The sequence below is a fragment of the Cloeon dipterum genome, chromosome X (assembly GCF_949628265.1).
Source record: "Cloeon dipterum chromosome X, ieCloDipt1.1, whole genome shotgun sequence".
NCBI lineage: Eukaryota > Metazoa > Arthropoda > Insecta > Ephemeroptera > Baetidae > Cloeon > Cloeon dipterum.
The window spans coordinates 27,142,282-27,156,983 of NC_088790.1; the positions used below are offsets into that span (position 1 = coordinate 27,142,282).

Consider the following 14,702-nt stretch of genomic DNA (forward strand, 5'->3'; position numbering starts at 1 on the left):
ACAAGTATTGAGTTCCATTTATTATTGTTTTTTTCCTACGATTTTTGACCTCTGGGCCGGATCGCTTTCTTTCTTCACTCAGAGCGAAATGAGCCAGAATAATTATTGTAAGAACATGAAGATCGTTTATTTTCAACACTTATATAATATTAACTTTATTTGTAATAAACAGAAGGATCTTTTCATACATCAAAAATTTCAACATTTTTAACATATTACGTCAAGATTAATGGCTTTTCGATACATATTTCAAGGACCGGTTTTAGGAATGTTATATATTCGGTGGTTTTGGCTTTAAAATTGATTTGTACAGCGTTAAAAACCTAACGAAAGACATCCAGTTCGGTGAAATTGGAAATTTTCGAAATTTTTATCTCTGAGTCACATCAAGGTCGATTTCGACCTTCCTTAATGTGACCAAGCAAATATGAAATGCGGCAAAAATATACTCGACGAGCTCGCTGCACAAAGGTCGAGCCGGTATTTAAAATTTAAATTCGAATTGCATCTATGAAACTTGATGTCCTTGTGCAGAATTTCACGGGCAACATTTCAGCCCTGAACCCCGAAAAAATCTAAGGGAGCTATTATCCTTTAATTTTGAATGTTCAAAAAAGGTCGCGAAAGATGACCTGCGATTTTTTTTTGGTTGAAAAGTTGTTCAGGATTGAAAACTAATTTGGGCTGTGAAAATTTCAAGATGATATCTCAACGCAGACAAGAGCTCCATTCCACCTTTCATTAACATAATCCGTCTTTCAGAGATTTTTGAGATACCCGAGATACCTAATATATAGGTAACGCTCACATTCCCAAGCTTCAAACTCGGAATTTCCCAATCTATTGACAAGAACCTTAAGCAAGAAATATAACTGTCACATTAAAATTTCTACGTAAAAAACGCGTCCAATTGGCCTAAAAATTCGGGGAGAACTGCTTTAGTAATAAAATTTTCAAGAGAAGTTGAGTTCAATGTGTATTAAACTTCAATGTTGTAAGGAATAATTATAATCACTCGTTTAATATCCTCCTGCCGGCTTACAAACATTCTCAAGAGTGAATTACAATCATACAAGATATTACACAAGTGATTACAATTACTCGTTACTATATAAACATGATATAATTATAATTATAGTATTAATTATGATATAATTATTCTATAATTATAATACTTACAATTATCATGTGAAAACCAAGTGGAATAATTAATAATTTAACACCCCCGATAAACCGATTTTTTGCTGCTCCTGAAGATATTGAAATCATGCAGATATACTGTCTAAAAAAGTCGCTGCCTCAGCGTTTACAACATATATGGTACTGTTACAGTTCTTGCTAAAATTCACTTAAATGTTTCGATCCTTCGTCTCAACCGGACGCAAATAATTACAACAAAATAGAAACTTGAGATTAAATCAAAAGCTCGGCTGTTTATTCTTCAAGAATAAAAGAAATGAATTCTTCAAGAATAAAAGATGAGATTAGGATCCGACAGTCATATATAATAATAATAATTCAAATAATGCAATATTCTGATTGCGGAGAAACAGGAATTCAAATCTATAAGTAAATTGTCGGGTACTGATCTCTAACATCAGCCTTTAATTAGAATTATTGAGATTAACTGACCTGGAGGGAACATTCTTGATAAATTTGTCCCGACTTTTGTGACGCTACGACATGACTGAGGTCCTCACTGCTGCTCGATACTAAGCTGACTGAAAGCTCTGAAGCTATTGTACACGTTTAAATGCTTTGTTGCATAATGTTTTTATAATCAAATTTTCGTAAAATAAAAGCAATAACAAATTCTCCTCGTGAACCTAACATTTGCTTGACTGAAGCGAGAGTATATATTAATATTTTTGAAAATTTGAAATAAATAGCCCTCCTTATATATTATTTGCTTGCATTTATTTTCTTCTGCGATAATAATGGTTGCTTGAAAGAATGTGAGTGTCCGGGTCCCTATTGGACAGTTCAAGATTACAAAATATAGGTTTTTGTCCAACTCACACACAAAATATTTTCTTTCAAAATAAAAGTCACAAACATACCTTCGTAAAAAGTACAAAGGAATCACATCTTTCTCGAAAAAATTATGAAATATTGATATTTGAGGATAATGCAGGCACAGCAGATGTTTGCTATTAGACGAGGGTGTATTTTGTCAGTTATGTGTGTATTTTAGGCTGAGCCGTAAGTGGTTGAGTGGCTTTGAAAATATTTCGTGTCGCAACTTCCGTCTGACAGTTTGTCATAAATATGAACAACCCTTTTCACACTTTGTCCATTTCTTGGGACATGGCAACACCATAAAAGGCTGGTACGAAAGCTCTCTAAATGCACACCAAATGCGTCGATTTTCTAAAAGTGACTATTATTATTACCTAACATACTGTATAATGAGCATGAATGCTGCTTTTTTCCAGCCCCGACACAGTTCCACAAGGTTATATAATAGTTGGTTTTTGTTTCAAAAGCTAAAATTATTCCAACGAATAATAAATTACATAATTTTGATTTCTTGAGTGATTAGTAATGTTAGAAACGCGTAGGTCAATATAATTTAATGACCATTTTTCCCATTTTTATCCAAATGCCTACTAAAATAATAAAATTTACTTGAGACATCTCCCGCACTTACGGGAAATAAATGAAATCTTGATTTTGTCGTTTTCAATGAGCCATTAATTTTCCAGCTCTAATGGAGGGAAATCATAGTGCACTTAATAAAATGAATAATGATGTTATGGTATATTTAATAGTAATTAATTCTAAATTATGATCGAATAAATTATTGGGATAATTAGCTTTTAATCGATGTATTATCATAAAAGATGAATGTTTAAAGAAAGTGCTTTTATTCGAAATCTTCTTAACATGGTCTCAGATTTAAAAACTGCTTAAAGAGGATTAAAACTGAAAAGTCCTGGAAAACCCATGTTGCCAATGCATGATCTCATTTTCTAAAGAACACCCTTAAATTTAATTATGGCGGGATCATGCGCAAAGCGGCCAATTCCAAAATTGATTTGTAGCCGCCATGCTCCCCACCTTACACAAGATCTTACCGAAACAACTGGGGCTCGTAATTAATTCACGTCAGATAATTTCTTCACAGTATTATTTTTTAGAAAAGTAACTGAAAAGTTATTAAAACGGTGAGGAGTGTCTCCTTACTTGAAATCCTATTTTATTTCACAACAAAGAGTTTCCCTAAAAGAGGTTTGGACATTTTGGTCAGATCTCAACGAGAGGGATCGAAATCTGCCAAGAAAATGTGGTCAATACGCGCTGTAAATGTAGGAGAAAATTTGAATATTAATTGTAGCAAGGCCATTTATTGATCATTACATATTGTTTATCGATCGACTGCTTTAATTGCATTCGACAATTCAAATAATTTTCAATTACCGCTCTGTCTATGCCGATCCACCATAAAATAAACTAAAAGAAAAAAGTGTTTGAAATTAACAAACGAGGAAAACATTTCCCCCACCAGCTCAATTATGGTAAAATTCAACAAAGGAAATTTAATAATAGATGACAATGAAGCCTCATATATAATTTGTTTCATTACATTTTGGGAGTAAAAAAGGTGGAAAAATTTGTCGGCGCACATGAATACCGCGTTTCGTAATCCACACAGGAAGCACGATTTGTTGAATCAAGTCTCTTCATCTGATCAAGTTGGAGTTTATTAACAAATAAATAATTATATTACTATGACCGATGACCACTATTACTTTCGTGTAGGACTCTTTTCACAATAAAGAGGAAAATGTGTAATAATCCGATATCCATATAAAATAATGGTATTGAAAACTATTTGAATTGTTGATCGATATACAATTAGTTCTACCATTTACAATAACCAAAAAATTTATTTTCTTAAAAAAAGGAGCTTGCGCTGCAGTAAAAATTCAATTTTTTCAAATTTTCTCTAAAATTTCCATCGATTGACCACATTTTCTTGGCAGATTTAGATTCCTCTCGTCGTTTTAGGGAAACTCTTTATTTGTTGTGAAATAAAATAGGATTTCAAGTAAGGAGACAGTCCTCACCGTTTGAAAAGCATGCTAACTTTGCAGCCACTTTTCTAAAAAAAATTAATTATAAACGATGAGTTCTGTTCATGCATCGGCAACAAGCATTTCTAGGTTTTAATTGTTGTATCAGCCCTCTCTTTAATCTGTTCATTTATTTTAAAGTTGAGAAGATTTAGTCATTTGTTTCCTCTTTTCGATTGTTGCTCAGTCGGACAGTTGAAATCATCACTTAAAGAGGAATGATACTGGAAAAGCCTGGAAAATGCTTGTTGCCAATGCATAAACTCATCCCTTAGGATTCAGTTAAAGCCTAAATTGACCTAAGGAGCGCTGTAATTTTTTGAGAAAATTGGCTGGGAAGCTACCGCGCTTTTCAAATGGTAATGGCTGTCTCCTTACTTGAAATCCGATTTTATTTCAAAACCAAGAGTTTCCCCAATAAGTGGCATACACAATTGGACAAATATCCACGAGAGGAATCGGAATATGCCAAGAAAATATGTTCGTGCACTGTAAATTTTGGAGAAAATTGGCAAAATTTGAATTTTTACTGTAGGAAGGTCCTTTTTTATTATTGCAAATTGTTGAACAAATTGTTTATCGGTCAATTGTTTAAGGCATCCAACAATTTAAATAATTTTCAATTGTTGCCCAGTATCATTCCACTTTAATATTCTGAATTATCTGCACCAAATACTATGCGGTATGATTTTGAAGGGCTGAAACGAGTGCGTGACAATTGATTTTCCTTCTCAGAATTTCGTCCTGAGTAAATCAACGCAGGGTTGAGCCATCTCGTAAAATTTATTCATTTAAATCAGTATATTGTAATTTAATGTTTTTAACTTTCAATATAAAGTTTGTATATCCTGTTTGGTCCTGTTAGATGTTGTTGCTGTTATTAAATAATAAAGTTTTCACGCAAACACCATGCAATAACGTGGTGTAAACATAAAAGCGAAATCAAATCTTGAATAATATTGTGTTCAAGAAAAAAAGAGCGTTGTTTACAGGTAACATTATGTGATTTTGTGAGCACGCATGCTTCGCAAGTTGCATACACCGCAGTAAGCGAGTTTTTATCCTTCCCAAAAGATAATATTCGGCAAGAGAGTGGGGGTTGCCAGATGCCACGTTAAGCTTGATCGTACTTGAGCATGATGTGCTATACTAAAATCAGTTTGTTGAGTCACGCCTTGAATCAGCTGCTTAGTTAGCTCTCTCTCACTCCGTCTTAGGTTTTACGCGGCTTTTAAACTTACAAAAACCAAAATTAAAGTTAAATCGCCATGAGTGAAGACAAAAGGGATGAAAAAGGTGTTGGAGAGGGCGCCGAAGAAGATAAATCTGAAACAATCAGTGACTCAAGCGACGAGGAAACCGACCCTGGAGAGGAGGACACGGAAGACGGGGTGACTGACGCGGTTAAAGGGTTGGTTGAGACATTTAAAAAAGTGTACGTTGTAGCGTGGTGCTTTTTGAGTGCACTTAATAAAATTATTTCCGCTTCTAGGACAAATACAAATGGAAAACGGCGGGAAAAAAAGAAACCTTTGGTTAAAGAGGACCCGTTCTACAACATGAGACACGAAAAACGCGGAAAAGCCATCATTTTCAACCACTTCCATTATGATGCCAAGTTGTACCTAGACCCAAGGAACGGAACCGAAAGGGACGTAATAAGATTGAAGCAAGCATTCAAGAAACACTCGTTTAAGGTCGAGGTTTATGACAATTTGACAGTAGGAGACATACAGTACGCCGTGCAAACAAGTGAGTGCTTCAAGAAAAGTCTTACTTTATTTTCAACTTTCACCATAATTGTGTAGTAATTTTTGTCTTTCGTATTGCACATCAACCCTTCACTTATTGACTAAAACACCGTCTCCTATTTGTTTAATATAATTACAGTAATAGCCAAGGGCGATCACTCCAATTCCGACTGTGTGGCAGTGGTAATTCTGACACACGGCAAATATGTCGAAGGAAAAGGAAGCGTGCTCTACGCTCGGGATGGAACGTACCAGCTAGACACCCTGATTGAAATGATCACGCCAGAAAAATGCACGTCGCTGGCAGGCAAACCGAAATTATTTTTCGTTCAGGCTTGCAGAGGCGAGAAAAAGGACAAAGGCACGACCATTGCTGTTGACTCATTCCCGGTAAAGTCTTACAAAAAGATTCCAACCTACGCGGATTTCTTCATCGCTCAATCTACAATACCAAGTACGTGAAAATTAAATCCGTAAAAGGAACAGTTTTTTTACTCTTATTCCCCTGCAGGATTCGTGTCTATAAGAAACAAGGTTAAAGGTTCCTGGTTCATGAAGGCGCTGAGCATGAAGCTGATGGAAGAGGATAGCAACACGAAGAGCATTTTTTCCATCATGACGGAAGTCATTGCCCACGTGGCCTTCAAGTGTGAGAGCGATACTGAGAATTTGAAACAAATTCCTACCTTTACGTCCAGACTAACTAAGGACCTGATTTTTGTCAAGAAATGATTGTTATACCAAAAAAATATAAATCAAAACATCCTTTTACAATCTACAAAATAATGATTTATTATTAATTGTGAGGGTAAAAAATACCCAGAAGGTTTCTAATAATTACGTTTTAGAGAAAAATAAATATGTTTAATGAAGTTATCGGCTTTTTATGCTGACTTGTCCAAGGTGGTGTTGACACACCAAATGGTAATAAAGTTACTTGATATTTTTCATTCTAAAAAGGAGCATATTGATATAATTAAAATTTTCTTTTATAGTGTGAATCCCTTATGGTACTTTTATTAGTAGATGTTTAAAAACCACTTTAATTTAAATTATATTGTTCGCCTAACAATAACTGACTCTTATTTGTACCACAAGTGATTACAAGTAAATTGCCAAACACTCGAATTATATTGTTTTAAATACAAAGTAATCTCATTGAGGACCAAAACATATTTATTCCATTAAATCCTCAATGTCCTTGATTCAACAATATTTTCAATAGAGGATATTTATGTCCATTTGTAATAGTGAAGTTAATCTATTGTTTACTCGATTACCCTCCGCCATGTTTTCCATTGGGCAAACCCCTCACTTGCCACTATATAACCGCGGACCAAATGACACTCGAGTTACTAGAGAGTTCATTTTCCACGCGTTACAACGGGCTAGTGTGGGAGACGTCCGCAGCTATTCTTCTTTAATTGGCAGAGTGAGTGGTGAGAAACTTATAGTTAACTGAGCTTATTAATTCCTCTTTTCGAATTCAATATTGTAAAGTTTAATTCATTTAATATTCAGTTCCTGATTGTATTTCGGTTAATTCAATAACGTTCTTAACTGAGTCAATATCAAGGTGAAATATATTCAATAATTATTAAACCAAATATAAAATTTTGCTGTATCTTTTAAAGTACCAGCTTAAATAATAATGTTACTTGTATTTAACCTAAACTGGTCTCTTTCATTATTTTACCCTAGTAATTAAAGAAACTACGCGATCTTGAACCGCTCGTCTAAAACTTATATTTAACAATTAAATTCCATTTTCTTAAGTTATTCTTTTAACGTAAATTCAAAATCTTCCATTTCCAACTTTGGGAACTAATTAAAGTTGGTGGTGTCAGAAAAATCCTGAAAGGGCACGGCTTCACCGGAGGGGTAACTACTGGGGAGTTCTGTCCTGCGGCCCGAATTAATGCCTGGGTACGCGAAGGAACGATAAATTTTTGGACAATTAATCAGCTAGATTACTCCTGACTAAGTTGCAATTAAATTCACAATAGATAGAACTCAAATTTTATGATTTTGAAAACAGATATCAAAGATGGGTTGTTTTTAGCAAATAATAATAATTAGACCTCATTCACTGCGAAAAATAATTTTAAACTTCAAGTTGAAATTAAATATGCTCGGAGCATATTAAGCTGTTTTGCTTTTCTATATTTCTAAATTTACGTCATACTTGTTTATTTTTTCGGCTGTTGGTTCAAATTTCAACGAAAATAATTATTGCCCAAAGTAAAAATAAATTATTCATATAACTAAACTCTCGTCGTGCGCATGTGCGGACAGGTGGAGGGTGGTGAGAACTACCCCCACGTGGTGCTTGACCTACACCACTACCATTTTTCGAGGAAAGCAGAGAGCAGCAGTTGAGCAATAGCCAATAGCTATCGTCAGCTGAGGCAGTTCCTATTTTTTTCGCAGGCGATCTGGTGCATTCGAAGATGAGTGAAAACAAAAAGGTTGAAAACAATTTCGAATCGCAAACCGAGGAGGAGGATCAGAAGACTGAATCAATAAGTAAACCAAGTGATGAGGAGCTGGACCCCTCCTGGAGCGAGGAAATGCACCTCAAGGGTGCGGACACGGGAGACGGAGTAGTTGTGTCGCAACTAGTTGAGAGTTTGAAGAATTTGTACGATCTATTTTCACTTAGAAATTGCACGTTGTATTATTGTACGTTTCCTGCTTCTAGCGAACTGCCCAGTAGTGCAACCGTCGACGGTTTGCAACAGTACAAGATGAGCCACGAAAAGCGCGGAAAGGCCATCATTTTCAACCACAATAGATTTAATCCGTACCTGAATCTTCACACGAGGGAAGGAACCAAAAAGGACGTAGAAAGGCTGGAGCACGTGTTCAACATGCACTCGTTTGAAGTGACGGTCTACAATGACTTGAGAGTTTCTAATCTATTTACTGCCATTAAAACAGGTTTTAATTTGATTAGCTTCTAATTTATGTGCGTGGCTGTGTCCTTCAGCTCCTATTTACACTTACATTTAAATGCAAATAGTGCCACCCAATTTAATTTAGATACAAATTCGATTAATTTATAAAATTATAAATAGCATAGGACACAATTGTGTTACGTTAGAAATTGTAGCTTCACATCGATCCTATCCAACTTATATAATAATACTTCCAAAAATTGTTTCAGAGATTGCCAATGCCGATCACTCAAACGCTGACTGTGTGGCAGTGGTGATTCTAACCCACGGTGTAGACGAATTCCTTTATGGAAGTGATGCAGCATTCCAACTCAGTACTGTGATGGAGATGATCACACCTGATAAATGCCTATCCCTGGCAGGCAAACCGAAATTAATTTTCGTCCAGGCTTCCAATGGCGATAAAGTAGATCACGGCGGTTTCTTTTTTTTTCGTACAAAGCCTATGAGTGTCAAGATTCCAAGTTACAAAGATTTCTTAATTGCAAAGTCTAGAGCACGAGGTACTTTTTGTAATATTAAATTAGTGAAGGTTTTCCAATTTTTTTTTCAGGTTACATTGCCATGAGGTATGAGGAAGAAGGCTCTTTGTTGGTAAGGGCGATAGAAGAAGTACTTTCAAAGGAAAAGAGTTACACCACAAGTTTTTTGACTCTCATGACAGAAGTTATTGCTCGCATGGCTTTGAAGTACCAAAATCCTGGAGATTTGAAGCAAGTACCGTCCATCACGACCACACTGACAAAGGAACTTATATTTGTCAAGAAATAACGGAAATAACTTTTAATGCTTGAAATATTTTAATAAATTTGGCATGGCATTTTTGCCAATGAATTATATACAAATTACGGTTTTTATTTAATTTAATTTTTAGCATTTCTTTGTGGGGTTTCGTCAGGAGTTTTATTAAATTTTAGTTTTGATTAAAATATTGCAGCGATGGAGCGTCTAAGATAAATTTCTTAAATTGTTTTTTAGACTCGTTGTTGACTGGCATTTAAGGCATTTTAAGGAAATTCACGGCAAATGCGAGATATTTGAGAATTTCTGGGATAACTGCGGCTTCCCAAAGTCAGAGATGGCAGGCAAAAGGTAAATTACTCAAATAGCTAAACGGGCTGGAAGGCCAACTCGCCTCTTTGCTGGTTTTTGCATCTTTCTAGCGTCATTACCAATCAAAGATTTCGGTGCGGATAGAAGAAAAGAAGGCGACGATTTTGACACCATTATATCCGCCCGGCGGAGTGTTATTGGAACCTGGGGATCGAGGTTATAAAAAAGACGTTCCGAAAATTCTAAAATAATTTATTTACCTTGTTTTTAGTTCTCGTTAAATTCATCTGGAATTATTTACTGATTTTACAATCGGCAAAAAGCTGAATAATTGAAATGCTAAAAAGTCGAAATTAACAAATTAATTTATTTTAATTATACTTGTGAATTTGAACTTTAAACCACGTGATGTCTTGCAATGTTATAACTACAAAAAGTTGAATTATAATTGAGAATATTTTGTTAACTCTAAAGTTCTACATGCTGTTTTTATTTTTAATATCGGAAAATTTATATTTGTCATTGAATTTCCCGTTTTTCTTTGACTTTTGACAGCTCCTCTGACTCTCATCTAATTCTTTCAAGTATTCCTGCAGATTTTCTACGCTATCAATCACCGTCTTTTATTATTATGTTGAAGAAATATAATTTTGAATTTAAGCTAATTTATTTTTTCCGCTTAATTTTAAGTCAACAAGCAACTAAAGTCACTGTGTTTTAATTTTTGGTCAAAATATTTTTCAATTTAAAAAGGTATTATAGGAATTCGAGGAATTGCCATAATTCAGCTCATGCGGTTACATCTCGTGAGGCAATTCTGACACACGGCAAATATGTCGAGGAAAAGGGGAGCATTCTCTACACGCTCGGGATGGAATACGTGCCATCTAGACACCCTGATTGAAATGATCATGCCAGAAAAATGCGCCTCGCTGGCAGGCAAACTGAAATTCTTTTTCGTTCGGGCTTGCAGGGGCGAGAAAAAGGACAAAGGCACGACCATTGCTGTTGACTCATTTCCGGGTTTCTATAAGAAATAAGGTTAAAGGTTCCTGGTTCATGAAGGCGCTGAGCTTGAAGCTGATGAAATAGGACACCAATGCGAAAAGAATTTTTTCCATCGTGACGGAAGTCATTGCCTACGTGGCCTTCAAGTGTGAGAGCGATGCTGAGAATTTGAAACAAATTCCTACATTTACGTCCAAACTGAGGACCTGATTTTTGTCAAGAAATAATTGTTATACCAAAAAATATAAATCAAAACATCCTTTTACAATCTACAAAATGATGATTTATTATTAATTAATTGTGAGGGTAAAAATACCCAGAAAGTTACTACGAAATACGTTTTAGTGAAAAATAAATATGTTTAATGAAGTTATTGGTTTTGTATGTTGACTTGTCCAAGGTGGTGGTGACAAACCAAATGGTAATAAAGTTACTTGATATTTTCCAATCTAGAAAGGAGCGTATTGATATAATTAAAATTTTCTCTCTTTAATAGATAGAATTCTAATTTTATGATTTTTAAAACAGATATCAAAGATGGGTTGTTTTTAGCAAATAATAGACCTAAAATTTTCTCAAGTTGAAATTAAATTATGCTCAGTGCTTATCGAAAAACTTTACTTTTTCTGTATTTCTTAAATACTTCACACTTGATTATGTTTTAGGTTGCTGGTTTAAATTTCCAAAATTTCAACCGAAAAAATTATGACAATCTTGCGTGCTTCTAAAAAAAAACAATTTAATTTTGATAATTTTCCTCTGACATGCTGAACTGATTTTCGTTTAACTAATTATTGCTCAAAGTAGAAAAGAAATCAATGTGTTTCGCGGTGGTTGCATGTGCACCGCAATTTATAAACATTATTAACTCGAGGAATTTTATTTTACATGGATTTGATGCACGAAACAGCGCCTTATAAACGCTTCGTGATTTTGCTGCAAGCACGCGTGTCACCACATTGCATAACTTGAGAAGGCACATCATTTTTGCTATTTCCTAAAAGATGATTTTTTTTTAAAGACCAGGTGAGTAAGAGATAATCCCTCAAACTGTGGAAATACACCAGATTTATTTGTTGTCTCGAGATTTACGGATCGGTCAATTAAACGAGACAGTCACAATTTATCGCACAGCAGGAATATTAAATTTCACACGTCATGGCAATTAAGAGGCTCCAAAATATCGCGATTGTATAAAAATTAACGTGTTTATCATATCACTAAACTCTCGTCGTGCGCATGGGCAGACAGGTGGAGGGTTAACGCGCACAGGTGGTGTGAACTACCCCTACGTGAAGCTTGACCTACCCCACTACCGTTTTTCGAAGGAAGAGAACTGCAGTTGAGCAACAGCTATCGTCACCTGAGGCAGTTGCTATTTTTTCGCGGGCGATCCTGTTAATCAATCGAAGATGAGTGAAAACAAAAAGGATGAAAACGATATTGGATCGCAAGCCGAGGAGCTGAACCCCTCCTCGAGCGAGGAAATGCACCTCAAGGGTGCGGACACGGTAGACGGAGTTGTGTCGCGACTAATTGAGAGTTTTAAGAAATTGTACGATTTATTTTCACTTAGAAATTGCACGTTGCATTATTTTACGTTATTCCTGCTTCTAGAGAACTGCCCAGTAGTGCACCCGTCGACGGTTTGCAACAATACGACATGAGCCACGAAAAGCGCGGAAAGGCCATAATTTTCAACCACTGTGAATTTGATCCGCAACTGAATCTTCACAAGAGGGAAAAAACCGACAAGGACGTAGAAAGGTTGAAAGCCGTGTTCAACAAGCACTCGTTTGAAGTGAAGGTCTACAGTGACTTGAAAGCTTCTGATCTATTTTATATGATCGACGCAGGTTATAATTTAATTTGATTTGCTTCCAATTTATGTGCGTGGTTGTGTCCTTCAGCTCCTATTTACACCTCCATTTAAATGCAAATAGTGCCACCCAATTTAATTTAGATATACAAATTCGATTTATTTAAAATTATAAATAGCATAGGACATAATTGCTTCACGTTAGAAATTGTAGCTTCACATCGATCCTATCCAACTTATATAATAATACTTCCAAAAATTGTTTACAGCTATTGCCAATGCCGATCACTCAAACGCTGACTGTGTGGCAGTAGTAATCCTAACCCACGGCGAAGAAGAAGACGTGCTCTTTGCCAGGGATGGAACCTACAAACTCTGTGACTTACTGGACATGATCACACCTGATAAATGTCTATCCCTGGCAGGCAAGCCGAAATTAATTTTCGTCCAGGCTTCCAATGGCGATAAAGTAGATCACGGCAGGATGGTTGGTTTTCGTCCAAAGCATATGAGTGTCCAGATTCCAAGCTACGCAGATTTCTTAATTGCAGAGTCTAGAGCACGAGGTACTTTTTGTAATATTGAATTAGTGACGGTTTTTCAATTTTTTTTCTCAGGTTACATCGCCATGAGGTATGAGGAAGAAGGCTCTTTGTTCGTAAGGGCGATGGAAGAAGTACTTTCCAAGGAAAAGAGTCACACCACAAGTTTTTTTACTCTCATGACAGAAGTTAATGGTTGTGTGGCTTTGAAGTACCAAAATAATCCTGGAGATTTGAAGCAAGTACCTTCCATCACGACCACACTGACAAAGGAACTTGTGCTTGTCAAGAAATAACTTTTGGCGCTTGGAAATTTTAATTAAATTTTGCCTGGCTTTTGCCAACGTACATTCTCTACAAATTACGTTTTTTTATTTAATTTAATTTTTAGCATTTCTTCAGGAGTTTTATTAAATTTTAGTCTAGATAAGTTTTGATTCAAATCGTCTAAGATAAATATCTTAAATTGTTTGTTAGACTCGTTGTTGACTGGAATTTAAGGCATTTTAAGGAAATTCACGGCAAATGCGACATATTTGAGCATTTCTGGCATTACTGGCTCCCAAAGTCAGAGATGGCAGGCAAAAGGAAAATTACTCAAATAGCTAAACGGGCTGGAAGGCAAACTCGCCTCTTTGCTGGTGTTTGCATCTTTCCAGCGGCTTTAGGGACAAATTTCTGACATACCGATCAAAGATTTCGGTAGACGAAAAGATGGCATCGATTTTGGGCCCGTAAGCACCCCTGCGGCAACTTTTTACCCCATTTTATCCGCCTGGAGGTCGAGGTTATAAAACGTTCCCAAAATTCTTAATTAATTTATTTATCCTGTTTTTAGTTCTTGTTAAATTAATCTGGAGTTATTTACTGATTTTACAGTAGGCAAAAAGCTAAATAGATGAAATTCTTAAAAGTCGAAATTAACAAATTAATTTATTTTGCTTATACTTGTGATAGAGTTTGAACTCCGGGATGTCTTGCAATATGTGATAATTACAAAAATTTGAATTATAATTGAGAACATTTTGTTAACTCTAAAGCTGTTTTTATTTTTAATATCGGAGAATTTAGATTTGTCATTGAATTTCCCGTTTTTCTTTTCAGCAGGATGCGTTTCTCGTATTTCTTTGTCTTTTGACGGCTCCTCTAACTCATCTAATTCTGTCAAGTATTCCTGCAGCTTTTCTACGCTATCAATCGTCTTATATATTATTACATTTTAAAGAAATATAATTTGGAATTGAAGCTAAATTATTTTTTCCGCTTGTGGTTTTTTTTACTTCTTCGTCAATATATTTTTCACAATTTAAAAAGGCATTATAGGAATTCGAGGAATTGCCATAATTCAGCTCATGGTTACATCTCGTGAGGTAACTCTATTTAATGATACTGTTTTCAGGTTTTTTTATTATCATTAGAAACACGTTCAATACATTCTGCGGATGTTTAGAATATAGTCAAATTACTTTTTCCAGTGAAATGTTTCCCCAGAGCTC

The 14,702-nt window shown here is 35.4% G+C and overlaps 3 protein-coding genes across 4 annotated transcripts; all 3 read left to right on the forward strand.

Annotated features, from left to right (window-relative positions):
* Window positions 1-5,229: 5,229 nt before the first annotated feature.
* On the forward strand, window positions 5,230-6,565 carry LOC135946947 (caspase-1-like). 2 transcript variants are annotated; one of them, XM_065495445.1, is made up of 4 exons: window positions 5,230-5,511; window positions 5,569-5,828; window positions 5,967-6,281; window positions 6,339-6,565. In XM_065495445.1, the coding sequence occupies exons 1-4, from the start codon at window positions 5,345-5,347 to the stop codon at window positions 6,557-6,559; spliced, it is 963 nt and encodes a 320-aa protein (XP_065351517.1). In that variant the 5' UTR covers window positions 5,230-5,344; the 3' UTR covers window positions 6,560-6,565. The 2 variants fall into 2 exon arrangements, with proteins under 2 accessions (XP_065351517.1, XP_065351519.1); XM_065495447.1 differs by having other exon boundaries at window positions 5,230-5,487.
* Window positions 6,566-8,263: 1,698 nt separating this feature from the next.
* Window positions 8,264-9,706, forward strand: LOC135946367 (caspase-like). The gene is made up of 2 exons (XM_065494577.1): window positions 8,264-8,767; window positions 8,994-9,706. Exons 1-2 carry the CDS (start codon window positions 8,278-8,280, stop codon window positions 9,350-9,352), a joined length of 849 nt encoding a protein of 282 aa, XP_065350649.1. The 5' UTR covers window positions 8,264-8,277; the 3' UTR covers window positions 9,353-9,706.
* Window positions 9,707-12,257: 2,551 nt separating this feature from the next.
* LOC135946369 (caspase-1-like) lies at window positions 12,258-13,502 on the forward strand. Its single transcript, XM_065494578.1, has 4 exons — window positions 12,258-12,400; window positions 12,463-12,701; window positions 12,934-13,230; window positions 13,282-13,502. The coding sequence occupies exons 1-4, from the start codon at window positions 12,258-12,260 to the stop codon at window positions 13,500-13,502; spliced, it is 900 nt and encodes a 299-aa protein (XP_065350650.1).
* The last annotated feature ends 1,200 nt before the right edge of the window (window positions 13,503-14,702 follow it).